The sequence below is a fragment of the Lithobates pipiens genome, unplaced genomic scaffold, assembly GCF_037356315.1.
Source record: "Lithobates pipiens isolate NorthernLeopardFrog02 unplaced genomic scaffold, aLitPip1_a1.2 Scaffold_16, whole genome shotgun sequence".
NCBI lineage: Eukaryota > Metazoa > Chordata > Amphibia > Anura > Ranidae > Lithobates > Lithobates pipiens.
In genome coordinates this window covers 3,138,538-3,153,843 of record NW_027507748.1, presented here as the reverse complement: position 1 = coordinate 3,153,843, position 15,306 = coordinate 3,138,538, and the positions used below count along the sequence as shown (strand labels likewise).

Below are 15,306 nucleotides of genomic sequence, written 5' to 3'. Positions count from 1 at the left end.
TGGGAAGAGGTCCTTGTCCTCATCAACATAAGGACAAGGTGCTTTGGGGTGGGGGGGCCGCGCGGCCCCCCTTCCCCAAAGCACCCCCCCATGTTGAGGGCACGCGGCCTGGTATGGCTCAGGAGGGGGGCGCTCAATTGTCCCCACCCCCTTTCCTGACCGGCTTGGTAGCACGCTCAGATAAGGGTCTGATATGGACCTGGGGGGACCCCCACACAGTTTTTTTCGGCTTAAGGCTTTCCCTTTAAGTCCATACCAGGTGACGGGTCCAGCGAGGTGTCAATCTCGCCGCCGAACATTGACTTCCTTCACAAGTCTCGTCTACCTGGAGCCGCGCTGAAAATGAACAGACTATTCTCGGGAAAGTCCATTCATTTCAAAAGTCCGGCGGACTAGCACACACACGGCCATATTGTCCGGCGGACAGTTTTTGAGTCAAAACTACTTTCTAAGACTAAGTTTACTTTTGGGTAAAAAAAAGTCTGCCAGAGCCCACACACGGGCGGATTGTCTGGCGGACTCTGGTCCGCCGGACTTTTCCACCGGATTGTTTGATTGTGTGTACGCGGCATTAGACCTCTCTGCTGCCTTCCATGCAGTTGACCATCTGCTCCTCCTCAATAAACTCCACTCCCTTGGCCTCCGTGATTCTGCTTTATCCTGGTTCTCCTCCTACCTATCTCACCGCACTTTCAGTGTCACAACTCCATCTCCTCCGCTCCTCTTTCTGTTGGGGTACCCCAAGGTTCCGTCCTTGGGCCCCTCCTATTCTCACTCTATACCTCTTCCCTGGGCCAGTTGATAACCTCCCATGGCTTCCAATACCACCTCTATGCCGATGACACCCAGATCTATCTCTCCACTCCTCAACTCACCCCCTCCATCTCCTCACAGATCTCCAACTTACTGAATGACATCTCAGTATGGAGGTCACACCACTTCCTCCAACTCAATCTTTCTAAAACTTAGCTTCTTATATTTCCTCCTTCACGATCCCCTCCCCCCATGACTTCACCATTAATATCAACAACACAACCATTGGTCCCTCCACACATGCCGGGGTCCCGGGTGTAATCCTTGACTCTGACCTCTCCTTCAGCCCCCACATCCAATCACTGGCTAAATCCTACCGCCTTCCCCTCCGCAACATCTCCAGAATTCAACCCTTCCTGACTAACGACATCAGAAAACAACTCCTTCACTCCTCGATTATTTCCCGACTACGGCAACTCTCTCCTTAATGGCCGAGTAATTATCAGATATATGTTTATTTATTCATGTGTGGTAATTTGTTCATCACAATACCATTTTTAGCGCAGCTCCATCCTAATGACCAAATTTGAATAACATTGATTATTTGGTTACAATGACATCGGAAAGTGGGTGGGATATACTAAGCAGCAAGTGAACATGTTGTCCCTGAAGGTGGTGGTCATCGCAGTTTGTCGTGTATGGGGCTGTGTAGCCACAGACCGGTCAGGGTATCCATCAGGCCTGGATTGGGACAATAAACAGGCCCGGGCGTTTTGGGCTGAGAAGCCAATTTTTCCAGGGACATGGGGGTTGGTGACGGGATATTCGTGGAGTCAGTCCTCCTCACTGCGATATAAAGGGGGCTGCACTCTAAAAGGGCATGGTAATGATTGCAGTGCCCCTTTCCAGTGCCCCTTGCAGTCATGCCCCCCTTTCTCTCTAATCGCAGTGCCCCCTTTCACTCTCTGCCTCCCTTGCACAGTCCTACCTTCAGCTCGGCAGAGGCAGGATTCCGCCTCTGTGTGTCCTCTCCAGGGTCTCCCGCCCCGCACACGATGTCCTCCTATCAGCAGGAGGTGGGAGGAGCTGAAAATCTGGATTATATTAACACAAACGGATGGCTATTTATTATGAAAAGACTCCAACTCTCTGCGCAGATCTCCAGCTCCTCCCACCCCTGTTTTTCTGATAGGATGACGTCATTGACGAGACGGGAGAGCCGGGAGAGGAGGTACAGGCATTGGCACACAGCGGGAGGTGAGCGGTGACCGGGGTCTGCGTTAGCCCTGTCCAGACCACAGTCACAGCTTACCTCCCGCTGTGTGGCCTGGTCATCAACAGGCCACGGACTGGTACCGGTCTGTGGCCCAGTGGTTGGGGACCGCGCCAGCTCTTTTTTTGTGGCCTAGCGTGCCCTATGGCCAGTCCCAACCTGGTGCCATGATGAACCGTATCCACAGCTTAAAGCACCTACAAGGGGCATGTGAGCAGCAGAACTGGAGGATGGAGCAATGGAAGAAGGTGGCCTGGCCTTATGAATGGTATTTTCTTGTACATCATGTGGATGGCCGGGGCAACCTGGGGAAGAGTTGGCACCAGGATACAGTATGGGAAGAAGACAAGCCAGCAGAGACAGTGATGCTTTGGACAATGTTCTGCTGGGAAACCTTGGCTCCTGCCATTCATGTGGATGTTACTTGATACGTAACCATCTATCTAAACATTGTTGGTGACCAAGTACAACCCTTCATGGAAATTGTATTCCCTGATGGCAGTGGCTTCTTTCAGCTGGAAAATGCGCCCTACCACCCTTTAAAAAAAATGGTTTAAGCATGGTTTGAGGAACACGATGAGTTCCACTTGTTGACCTGGCCTCCAAAGTCCAATCCATGGAGGCCCCACCTCTCAGCTTACAGGACTTAAAGGATCTGCTACTGATGGCTTGGTGGAAGATACCACAGCGTACCTTCAGAGGTCTAGTGGAGTCCATGCCTGGACTGGTCGGTGCTGTTTTGGCAGAAAAGGGGGAACCTACTCAATCTTAGGTGGGTTCATATTCATATTCTCTATTTCAGTCAGTAGGTGGAGCTCTGTGCTTATCTGTTTTGCCCCACCCTCCTACCCTTCCAGATCAGTGACTCCACCCCTTGCCCCCTCTGCCTGCTCTCTTTAAATGGCTCTGCACTGTGTCCTTTGCTCTCCACTCACCTGGACAAGTGACCCCGGCTTGGCTTATCTCAGACTGGTTGAGTCTATTCATCACAGTACAGGTGATGTTCCAGGGCCCCGGAGGCTCCACAATGGCTGTAATGTTATTGGCGGAAACAGAATTATTCCACTGGGATCCTCCAATCACAGATAGACTGATATCCGGCTTAGTCCCCTCCTCCACCCTGCAGGAGATCTCGGCGCTGCCATCCTGGAGACATGAGACATTCAGAACCGGACCCGATACTGGAACTGAGAGAGAGACAATCATTTCCATTGATCAGGACCAATACACATACACAGCATGCCCCTCCCCCATCCATACCTATAACCCCTCCCCCAAACACTAAATCCCCCCCCAAACATGACACCCATTTTCTTCAGTCATGTGACCCCCATACACAGTGCTGTACAATCTCATCTGGATGATCGGCTCTAAGAACATTGTACATGGCTACTGCTGTGTGAGAGAGATTCCGTACATTGTAAAGGGAGGAGCTGAACACACCCGGGTGCCGAATTCAAACCCCATGGAAGTCAACAAACCAGGGATTCCTTTCATCTATATGAGTGTCTTGTATATGTGTTAAGGGGAGACCCCCAACAGGATGCTATACCCTTCAGGTCTGGTGTGGAATTTCATGGGGAACCCAATGCAGAACTCAAGAAAAAAGTCAGTAGGGTCTCCCGTATATCTACACCTGACCATCAATCTGAACATGCAGCCTAGCTGGTCAGGAAAAGGGGGGGCAAGTGTGTACTCCTCTTTTTCATGAACCATACCAGGCCACATGCCCTCCTTATAAGGGCATATCTTGCCAAGGAAACCCCCCCCGGCATAGAACCATATCCCCATGTTGATGAGGACACCTTGGCCCAGTGGTTGTGGAGGTCTGCCGGGGAAAGCCTTCTTTAACAATAGTGGGGTACCCGGGTACTGTCTTCCACCTATGTCAATGAGTATGGGATACATCGTACCCCTACTCGCTTACAACAACAAAATAGTAAACAGTACATAAAAAAAAAACACTGATGTTGTGTACACGCGATCGGACTTTCCAACAAAACCGTGGATTTTTTCCGAAGGGTGTTGGCTCAAACTTGTCTTCCATACACAAGGTCACAGAAATGTTGGCCTAAAATCCCGAAGACGTATGACCACCCGAGAAAAAGGAAGTTCAACAGCCAGTGCGGCTCCTTCTGCTTCGTGTACACGCGATCGGACGTTTCCGACAACAAAGTGAAGATGGAGGAGAATTTGGGTTTTTCGAAAAATTTTCTTGTATATGTCTTCAGTCTTCAGTCTTCAGTCTTTTGAACTTTCAGAATTTCACTCTTATTCTTGGATTTTTCACATTTGCAAATTTTAGAATTGTCAAATTTACGGAATTTCTAATTTCTGAAATTTCGAATTTTCCAGTTTCTGAAATTTGAAATCTCCAAATTTTGAAATTCCAAAATTTGAGTATTCATAAATTTGAAATTTGAAATTCGTAAATTAGAAATTTCAGAAATTGAAAAAAAAAATGTCAGAATTAATGAATTTGTCAAAATTTGTTAAAGATCTAATTTGGAATTAAACGAATTGCACATGTGTAATAGTTTCACCCCACCCCCACCCTCTTTTGTTAATAAAGCTTCAAGATTCCATTCACTTTGCCATTGGGCAGATGACGCCAACAGGAAGAAAACTGCAGGGATTTTATAAAGACGGTTCTGCCCTCAGCAACAGACGCCTTGTTTATCTTTGGGATTTTAATTTTATATTCAAACAAAAAAGCATTAGTGGTAAGATTTGTATATAAAGACACGGAGCGGGGAGGACACTGCTAGGACTGGGGGTGGGGGTTGGGTGGACTTACCTTCTACATGGACGGTGTATATAAAGACACGGAGCGGGGAGGACACTGCTAGGACTGGGGGTGGGGGTTGGATGGACTTACCTTCTACATGGACGGTGTATATAAAGACACGGAGCGGGGAGGACACTGCTAGGACTGGGGGTGGGGGTTGGGTGGAGTTACCTTCTACATGGACGGTGTATATAAAGACACGGAGCGGGTAGGACACTGCTAGGACTGGGGGTGGGGGTTGGGTGGAGTTACCTTCTACATGGACGGTGTATATAAAGACACGGAGCGGGGAGGACACTACTAGGACTGGGGGTGGGGGTTGGATGGACTTACCTTCTACATGGACGGTGTATATAAAGACACGGAGTGGGGAGGACACTGCTAGGACTGGGGGTGGGGGTTGGGTGGATTTACCTTCTACATGGACGGTGTATATAAAGACACGGAGCGGGGAGGACACTGCTAGGACTGGGGGTGGGGGTTGGGTGGATTTACCTTCTACATGGACGGTGTATATAAAGACACGGAGCAGGGAGGACACTGCTAGGACTGGGGGTGGGGGTTGGGTGGACTTACCTTCTACATGGACGGTGTAATTATCAGTCTGTATAAGCTGTCCTGTAGAGTTGTATATATCCACACTGTATCTCCCGTCATCCTCCGGAGTCACATTGGATATGATGAGACTTCCATTCTCTGATATCTTTATATTGGGGAGGGTTGTGTTCTCAGGTTTTCTTAGTGTACATCCCCTGTGTAGAAATATTCTGCTGCTGTTGTTTTCATTTCTGGTTGGGTGTTTATATTTCCATTCAATTTGGTCACATTTCCCTCTATCTGGATGGTTGAGGGTGAGATGGATTCTGATGGGGAAGATAAGCTCAGATCCCGGCCGGGTGAATATTTCCTGGACTTTTCCTGCACAGACAGAATACAGATCCCAGTCAGGTCACAGTGTACTCCCCTCCCCCCTCATATAATTCATATTGCTCTATAGGGAACCAGTAATGTTCAGATTCGATTCCTCCGAGACCTCCGGGGTCTTCCTGGGCTTCTCCAAGTGTTGTCACAGCATCTGAGATCTAGGACTGAGCTCAGGTGTGTTCAGGTATTGGTCCAAACCCAACTGAGCTATCCCACCAGGAGGTGGCACTGCAGACCACCAATCATAAGCCATGAAGGCATTGCCTGCCCTGTATCTGCATGTATACAGGTGGTGTATTTATGTGAGGCTGTAGGGAAATCTTCAGCTGCTGGTGATTGGTGGTTTGCAGTGACGATGATCTCGGGTGGGTTGGGACTTGTATCTGAACACACCTGAGCTCATCTCCATAAAGATCATTGAGGAATCTCCTCTGACTCCCCTATACTCTCCATTATTATATGATAAAATCATCAATGAATAGACAATCATTACTGATACATGGCGGACCCCCATCATCCCCAGTGTGGGGTTTGTTGGCTGTAAGAAGTATTTATGAACAGGTGATAAATAGGGAATATATTAGAGACAGAATGAAGCCAGGGGAGATAATATGTGAGCTCTCAGTAGATGATGGTGAGCGTCCATCCATACATGGACAATGACGGTCCCCGCTCTGCTGCACTCGGGATCAGAGCGGTCCCCAGTCCCCGCTCAGCGGCGCTCAGGATCAGACCGGTCCCAGCTCGGCAGCGCTCGGGATCTGATCGGTCCCTGCTCTGCGGCACTCGGGATCTGATTGGTCCCTGCTCTGCGGCACTCGGGATCTGATCGGTCCCTGCTCTGCGGCACTCGGGATCTGATCGGTCCCTGCTCTGCGGCACTCGGGATCTGATCGGTCCCTGCTCTGCGGCACTCGGGATCTGATTGGTCCCTGCTCTGCGGCACTCGGGATCTGATCGGTCCCTGCTCTGCGGCACTCGGGATCTGATCGGTCCCTGCTCTGCGGCACTCGGGATCTGATTGGTCCCTGCTCGGCAGCGCTTCAGATCTGATCTTTTCTTTAATGTGATTTATTTAGCATCCATCATTGTTGCCATCTAGTGGACATATATTATAGTATATGTGTATCTTGTTGGACAAGTCACTATATCAACATCAATTCATTTATTGACTCTCAGCAATGCCATCTAGTGGGCTTATAGTAAAACAACTTTAATTTGTCTTAAGCCCCGTACACACGAGAGGACTTATGTCCGACAGACTTCCAAAGGAGTTCCGTCGGAGTTCTGCTGGAATTCCGACGGAGTTCTGACAGACTTTTCGGCCGAACGGACTTGGCCACACACGATCACACTAAACTCTGACGGATTCGAACGTGATGACGTACGACCCGACTCGAATAAGGAAGTTCATAGCCAGTAGCCAATAGCTGCCCTAGCGTCGGTTTTAGTCCGTCGGAGTAGCATACACACGAGCGGATTTTTCGAAGGGGACCGGGTCCGGCGGAGTTCCGTCGGGAAAATTTGAAGCATGTTCCATATTCTAAAGTCCTTCGGACTTTGGTGAGTCAAAAGTCCGTTGCAGCCCACACACGATCGGATAGTCTGACGGACTCAGTCCTTCGGACTTTGGATGTTGAAAAGTCCGCTCGTGTGTACGCGGCATTAGGTGATTTTCTATTGCTCTATCAATATTAGGGCCAAAAATCTATTTGATAGTAAATATCATTAGAATATATTAGCATTATAAAAAAATTGAATGTCAAATTGTCAAATTAACATTTAAAATTTAAAAATAAAATATCAGCTCTAGGAAGACCACTACATTAAACCATGAGAGAAAAAATATAAACTTAATAATTAAATATAAAACAATTAAGATCAAATTCTACACTTTTTTGTCAATATTGATTATTTTTCAGCATATTTGCACTTTATTGATATTTATTTGCACAACAATCATTGTGTGTGTGCACGTATATTTCAGCTGTTTTGCACTTTATATCACTACTTGCACTTTATTATATAAGTTATGGAATATTGAATGTTATTATTGTTCTTTATTGAATATTGTATTTTCCAAATAGTAGAAGTAAGGTAGCGCCACATAATAAGATTGCATACATGGTGCTTCATTTTCCGGCATTTAACCCGCCTTGTGGCGCAATACAGAACGTCGAGTAGCTTCCGCCCGTAAAATCACTGTGATTCTACGGGCGGGAGCATTGTTGTTTAAACCCCCGAGGTCACTTCCGGGTTTCGTGAAGCAGACGAAAGCCGGAAGTGACGTTGGCCGCTTCGTTTCTCAGCCCGAGCGGAGCTGCAGTAAGGCGAGGGCGTCCATAAATGTTCTCTGTGGACTGTGTGGAGCTAATGGCTATTTTTAAGCAATTGAAAATTACTAAAATGCACCCCTTTACTCACACTTTGACTTGAGCAATATGATCCATGTTTTATTTCGAATATATCCAGCAGCCAGTTTTTATTTTAATGAATAATGTTCTCAATGCTTGCAGCAGTTGTGAGCAGGAGATGTAATTTCTGATGCAGCTTGGTGACACATGCTGCTGCAATTTGGTGGTGACACATGCTGCTGCAATTTGGTGGTGACACATGCTGCTGCAATTTGGTGGTGACACATGCTGCTGCAATTTGGTGGTGACACATGCTGCTGCAATTGATGGTGACACAGGCTGCATTTGGTGGTGACACATGCTGCATGTAAGGACGGACTCCACTGGGGACACCTGATGTAAGGAGGGACTCCGCTGAGGACACCTGATGTAAGGAGGGACTCCGCTGGGGATACCTGATGTAAGGAGGGACTCCGCTGGGGATACCTGATGTAAGGAGGGACTCCACTGGGGACACTTGATGTAAGGAGGGACTCTGCTGGGGACACCTGATGGCAGGTGACGTGACTAGTGACACGCTCAGGGCTCCCACTGATTCTGCATTATGGTGAGTTGAATGATTTCCATTTTATATTACAATGTTATAATAGAAATAACACACTTCAATCATCCTGACACCATAACAACCATGGTGCCGGGATGATTGAAGTGCTAACACCAGGTGTTTGGAGTATCTTTATCTGCTGATTGTCAAACTTTTTAGAATACACATATTTCTATTGTATGTAGGATCTGGGCCTGCTGTCCCTCCATCCCTCTCTCACTCTCCCTCCATCCCTCGTTCATCTCAGACACTAACTACACCACCTTAGAGCCACGCCCACTATTTCGCTGAAACCATGCCCATTTTCACCAAGTGGGAGGGGTCCAAAAGGAAGGGCAGGGTCTGGCGCCCCCCCCATCCTAAAATTTCACCAGCCGCCACTGAGGTAGATATGTCAGTGCGTCAGGTAGGTAGGTCAGTAAGTCAGTGTAATTCAGGTATTTAGGTCAGGTTACATAGTTAGTAAGGTTGAATAAAGACACCAGTCCATCCAGTTCAACCTGAGTGAGTGTCTACAATTGTCCCTATCCCTGTACATTGCACACTCACATTGGTCCCTACCCACAAGGAGCCCACAATCCAAGGTACCCATTCATATATTAGGGCCAATTTTGGACAGAAGCCAATCAACCTACCTGCATGTCTTTGGAGTGTGGGAGGAAACCGGAGTACCCAGAGGAAACCCACGCAGGCACAGGGAGAACATGCAAACTCCAGGCAGGTAGTGTCATGGTTGGGATTTGAACCAGCGACCCTTTTTACTGCTAGGTGAGAGTGCTAACCACTACACCACTGTGTCGCCCCAGGTAGTTCAGTGTGTGTCAGGTAGGTAGGTCAGTACGTGTCAGGTAGGTCAGTATATGTCAGGTACGTAGGTCACTATGTGCCAGGTAGGTCAGTGTATGTCAGGTAGGTAGGTCAGTGTATGTCAGGTAGGTAGGTAAGTCAGTGTATGTCAGGTAGGTAGGTAATTTATCTTTAGACCGGAAATCTGTCCAAAATCTTTGATCACATCCAATGCTGCAATTAGGGGGAATTGAGTGTCCCCCATAAATAAGAGTATATCATCTGTATACAGTGCCAATCGTTTCTCTCCTGATGTTCTCTTAAACCCTTGGATATTTACCGATGATCGAATAGTTATAGCCGGTGGTTCCATCGCCAGGGAGAAGAGCAGGGGCGATAGAGGACACCCCCGTCTCGTCCCCCCCCCCCCCCCCCCCGGGTTAATGGAAATTCCTTCTGAATACTCATTGTTTATTTTAACTTTAGCTTTTGGTTCGTTTTACCCATTTAACAAACCCTGGCCCAAAAGCTGCCAGAACCTGCCATAGATAGTGCCGCTCCAAGCTATCAAAAGCCTTGGCTGCGCCCAATGATAATATGGCCCTTGATCCCGTGTCAATCGTCGGAGCTTGCAAATGTAAGTATACCCGCCTTATGTTTATACTAGTTGCCCTATTCAGAACAAATCCTGATTGATCGGGATGAATTATACACATTTTGAGATTATCTTCTTTAACCTAGAGGCCGGTGTCCCTGCTAGGATTTTCATATCAGTACCCAGCCAAGGACATTGGCCCTGTAGGAAGAAGGGTCTAGCGGGTCCTTCCCCTCGTTTGGTTTGACTATAATTTTAGATTACATCATTGATGGTGGCAACCTACCCTCTTCCATGGCTCCATTAAATACCTCCACCAGTTCGGACATCAATACTTCTCCATATTTTTTATATACCGCTGCAGGCAAACCGTCCGGCCCTGGAGCCTTCTGATTCGCCAGTGCTACTACTATCTGTTGTAGTTCCTCCAAAACTAGGAGGGCATCCAACATCTCCCTGTCCTCATCGGTGAGGTGTGGAATCTCCAAACCCTGAAAGAAACTCCACATCTCCCCCTCCACTGCTTGAGACTAAGACCGCGTACACACGGGCGGACTGTCTGTCCAACTTAGTCCACTGAAACACATTTCAGCGGACAGTCCGCTCGTGTGTGGGCTTCAGCGGACTTTTTCAGCGGACAGTCTGGCGGACTAAGTATTTCGGAATGTTGGAAATACTGTCCGCTGGACTCGTATTTCGGCGGACAATCCGCCCGTGTGTGTGCCAGTCCGCCCTACTTTTGAAATGAGCGGACTTTTCCCGGACAGAGAAAAGTCCGCTCATTTCGAGCGGGTATTCAGGTAGGCGGGGCCCGTGGCGGAGACGTCGCTGACCCCGCCGCCTGGTATGGACTTAAAGGGGAACCCCAACGCAGAAAAAAATCGGCGTGGGGGTCCCCCCCAAGTCCACAACAGACCCTTGTCCGAGCACGCTACCCGGCCGGCCAGGAAAGGGGGGCGAGCGAGCGCCCCCCCTCCTGAGCCGTACCAGGCCCCCACCCCAAAGCACCTTGTCCCCATGTTGATGAGGACAAGGGCCTCTTCCCGACAACCCTGGCCGTTGGTTGTCGGGGTCTCCTTCGCGGGCCCCGCCTACTTGGAGACGCGTTCGCGGGCCCCGCCTACCTGGAGACGCACTCGAAATGAGCGGACTTTCCTCCGCGTGTGTGGGCGAGTCCGTTCATTTCAAAAGTAGGGCGGATTGTATGGCGGACTTAGTCCGCCGTATTAGTCCGCTCAAAAAGTGCCGTGTGTGGGCAAGTCTGTTCATTCCAAAGTATGACGGACTGTCCGTCGGATTGTCTGACGGACTAAGTTGGCCAGACAGTCCGCCCGTGTGTACGCGGCTTAAGTACTATACAATGTTGTGTAATATTCTTTGAATTTGTCTATAATTTCAGGTGTATATTTGCGGTAACCCTTCCTTCTCTTGTCCTAATTTCTGGAATAACCATGGTAGATTTATGTTTTTTACCAATAATGCCACTAAATGTCCTACACTCTCTCCTTCTTCAAAAAAATTCCACTCCCCTTTATAATGATCTTCTCCTTGATATATTGTTAAATTGGTTGTAAACTCTTACAAACCACTTTGACCTACAGGTGAGCCTAGATTAAGGATTACCTGTAGGTCCAAGAAATATCTCCTAAACCTATACGATTTAGGAGATATTTACCTGAAGACGGCCACCGCTGTCTAAGGTGCATGCGCCGTAGACAGCAGCACGCAGGTGCACTGGGTAAGCCGCAGATCGCGACGATATGCCGCGAGTGTCACTCCCGTGCGCATCAGTGACATCATCACTGCTCCGGGCGAATCACAGTGCCGGAGCAGCGAGACCCACCAAGAAGATGGACGCTGGGAACTACAGGGGACAGCGGTGACTTCGCTGGCTCCTGTGACAGGTAAGTGACACATAATGGACTACTATGCGATGCGATGTGATGAGATGCATAGTAGTCCATTATGCTTTACCTTTGCAGGGAATCAAAGAGGAAGTAACACCCATCAGGATTTACTTCCTCTTTAACACCACTAGCGAGTGGTCTGAAAACCCTCTGGGCATATATTTAATATTCTTGATATAGCTTAAAGCGGGAGTCCGCCGGGACTCCGCGTTTTTTTTTTTTTTTTTTAAAGCCAGCAGCTACAAATACTGCAGCTGCTGACTTTTAAAATAGTGACACTTACCTGTCCAGCACGCCCGCGATGTCGGCACCCGAAGCCGATCTCTCGATCGTCTCTCGGGTGCTGCCATCGCCATCTTGGGTATGGGAATCAGGAAGTGGAGCCTTTCGGCTTAATTTGCCGGTTCCCTACTGCGCATTCGCGAGTCGCGCTGCGCAATAAGGATGGTCCCCGCTGTCTCTGGGATCCGTGTATTTCCCAGCAGGCAGAGGGGGACTTTCGGAAAGGGGCGTACCTTCTGCAGAATCTACGCCGGAAGTGGATGCAGATACCTGTACTGTACAGGTACCTGCACCCCCCTCCCCCCTGAAAGGTGCCAATTGTGGCGCCGGAGGGGGGGAGGATTCCAATGAGCGGAAGCTCCACTTTAGGGTGGACCTCCGCTTTAACATATCTTCTCTACCTAGGGCCAAGTCAATCCTTGAAAGTGTATAGTGAGTTTTTTAAAAGCATGTGTAGCTCCCTGGGTTTTGGTCGGGGAGCTCCTCACTAAATTCCTTCTCATGAGTAGCTACTGTATTTAATTGTTAGGAATCCATTGATCTCTCCCTACGTTTGGCCTGGTTGTACTTCTCTCTCCTACCACTAGGTGGCCGGGTACTTGGTGGTACCAGATCTGAGAAGGACAACTCAAGGTCAGGTTATGGGTATATGGGGTATCTCAGCCAATGGGCAGTGGTTTTCTTGAATCCCTTGGCCTGCTGGGAGAACCTATCTATTTGGGTGGAGTCAGGTGATCTATGTTCTGTGCCACCCAGACTGCCGTCAGGGTGGATGTGTGTCGTTATGCCCCGGGCTGCTAAGCTGGAGATTGGGCCTATCCTGGGGGCGTCTGGCTGCTAGGCTATGTGAGGGCCTATCCAGAAGCAAGAGAGCAGTGCAGGGTTGGGACTGTGGCTTGCAGTCCAACCAGAAGTGATGGTTCTGCTGGCGGGAGAACCTGTCATCAGGAGTGGACAGACAACTCATGGGGCCCCCGGGCAATAGGAGATTATGGGGCCCCCAAGCAATCCGAGATTATGGGGCCACACAGTATATACACACATTATACAATCACACAATATACACATACATGTAAACACACAGTATACACAGACATGTTTCTATTGGCTAAGAAGGTACTGGAGAGGTGGGGCAGCTATGATCTTTGGATTTTTAGACCAAAAGGATGTCGGTGAGGGACATTTCAGAGACAGATTTAAAAAAAAAACACAGATTTTTACATACTGTCCCTGGTTTTACTGAGGCTGGCAACCCTGATGGGGCCCCCTAGTGGCTCGGGGCTCTCAGGCAGTTCCCGAGTGGCCCAATGGTCAGTCCGCCCCTGCCTGTCATGGTCAGAGGTAGAAGGAGAGCTGTTGCCACAAAGGGACCAATCACCTTTACCTTTAGGGACCCCAGTGAGTAACTGAAGCAAAGTACCAGAACAGCATTCTCACTGACAGAGCTTGAGATATTTTACAAAGAAGAATGGGCAGAAATGTTCCTCTCTATATGTGCAAAGCTGGTAGAGACACCCCCAAAAAGACTTGTAACTGTAAATGCAGAGAAAGGGGGTCCTACAAAGTATTGACTCCGGGGGGGAGCCATACAAATGCCCCTCCCCCACACCTATCACATATTTATTTGTATCATTTATCATTTTCCTTCCACTTTACAATTATGTGTCACTTTGTGTTGGTCTATCACATAAAATCCCAATAAAATACATTTACACCTTTTGGTTGTAACATGACAACCTGTGGGAAATATCAAGGGGTATGAATACTTTTTCAGGGCACTGTACCTCTGCCTGAACAGAGAAGAGCCCACTGGAGGAGGACATGGAGGGGACACATTGCTGTAGTCAGGGTACCTAAGATATGTCTAAAAATAATACTGTATTATCACCTTTATATAATGTTCTTACATACCTCTGCCTGGAAAGAGAAGAGCCCACAGGAGGAGAACATGGAGGGGACACATTGCTGCAGTCGGGGTATCTATGATATGCAGCATGTCTGATAATAATACTGTATTATCACCTCTATATAATGTTCTTACATACCTCTGCCTGGACATAGAAGAGCCCACAGGAGGAGGACACAGAGGGGACACATTGCTGTGGTCATCATATTGGGTCTGTGTGAGAAAAGAGAAATTACAGAGAAATTAAAGAAGATGACTTGGCATTTTCTCATTTCACATAATTATAGACTGTATGGGAACTTGCCATCAATGTCCATTAAACATTTGCTGCACCCAGAACTGATCATTCAGTATTTTGAAGAGAGGTAAACCATCGGAATATCCTTTCTATCTCTCGGGACATTAGAGATCTCTGTGCTGAGTTTCCTCACATCTGATATGCCCATCAAAAGGAGTGTTGACCATTCTTGCTGGAATATTTTATGTTGTATTTGAGATAATGCAAGAGGAGAAGTGGAACTACCCCAAGGTAGGCAGAAGCATCCACATTCCCATGTGGAGTGGAACAGTCTTGGGATCTATGGAATAGAGATCTGACAGAGAAGACAATTCACCCAAAGCAGGATAATTCCGTCCTCTCCACTCTCGAGGAAAGGATACGCCACTCATATCCAGCATACCCGCAGACAACTGCCAGCTAAAACTATCTCAGTGCTAAAGAAGCATCTGCACACAATGCCTGATCTTCACCATCATGACTAACCTCTCAGCTAACAAGAGGAGATCTATCTACCCGATAGACGCTGTACTTTACAGACCTCATCAGTTGGGATCCCACACCAACCACACTCAACTAACACAAAAACCAAAAGAGAAAAAATACCTTCAACCAAACAGCTGGACCATACAGATTATGCAATGGAGAAAACCACCTTCTCTGAGATGGAGACCAAGACCTCCGCAGAGGAGAGACGTGGAGGAGATGAGGACCACCTTCAACATTTTGCACAGAAAGCTGATGTGACGGCACTAAAAACACCATAGAAAACAGGGAATGGTCTGAATTCACTTTGTCCCATGTAACTGGCTTGCTACAAGGCATGGACTATAGTGGTCAACGTTGTGGACACCTAT

General features: G+C 48.1%; 1 protein-coding gene across 1 annotated transcript in view; it reads right to left on the bottom strand.

Annotated features, from left to right (window-relative positions):
* Positions 1-15,306, bottom strand: part of LOC143981546 (uncharacterized) — a 119,016-nt gene that overhangs the window by 43,823 nt on the left and 59,887 nt on the right. The window contains exons 2-4 of the mRNA XM_077479481.1: positions 14,312-14,385; positions 5,391-5,732; positions 2,962-3,213 (exon numbers count right to left, since the gene is read on the bottom strand). Of these exons, the coding sequence (XP_077335607.1) occupies positions 2,962-3,213; positions 5,391-5,732; positions 14,312-14,378 (661 nt within the window). The 5' untranslated portion in view covers positions 14,379-14,385. The remainder of the gene's footprint in view (positions 1-2,961; positions 3,214-5,390; positions 5,733-14,311; positions 14,386-15,306) is intronic.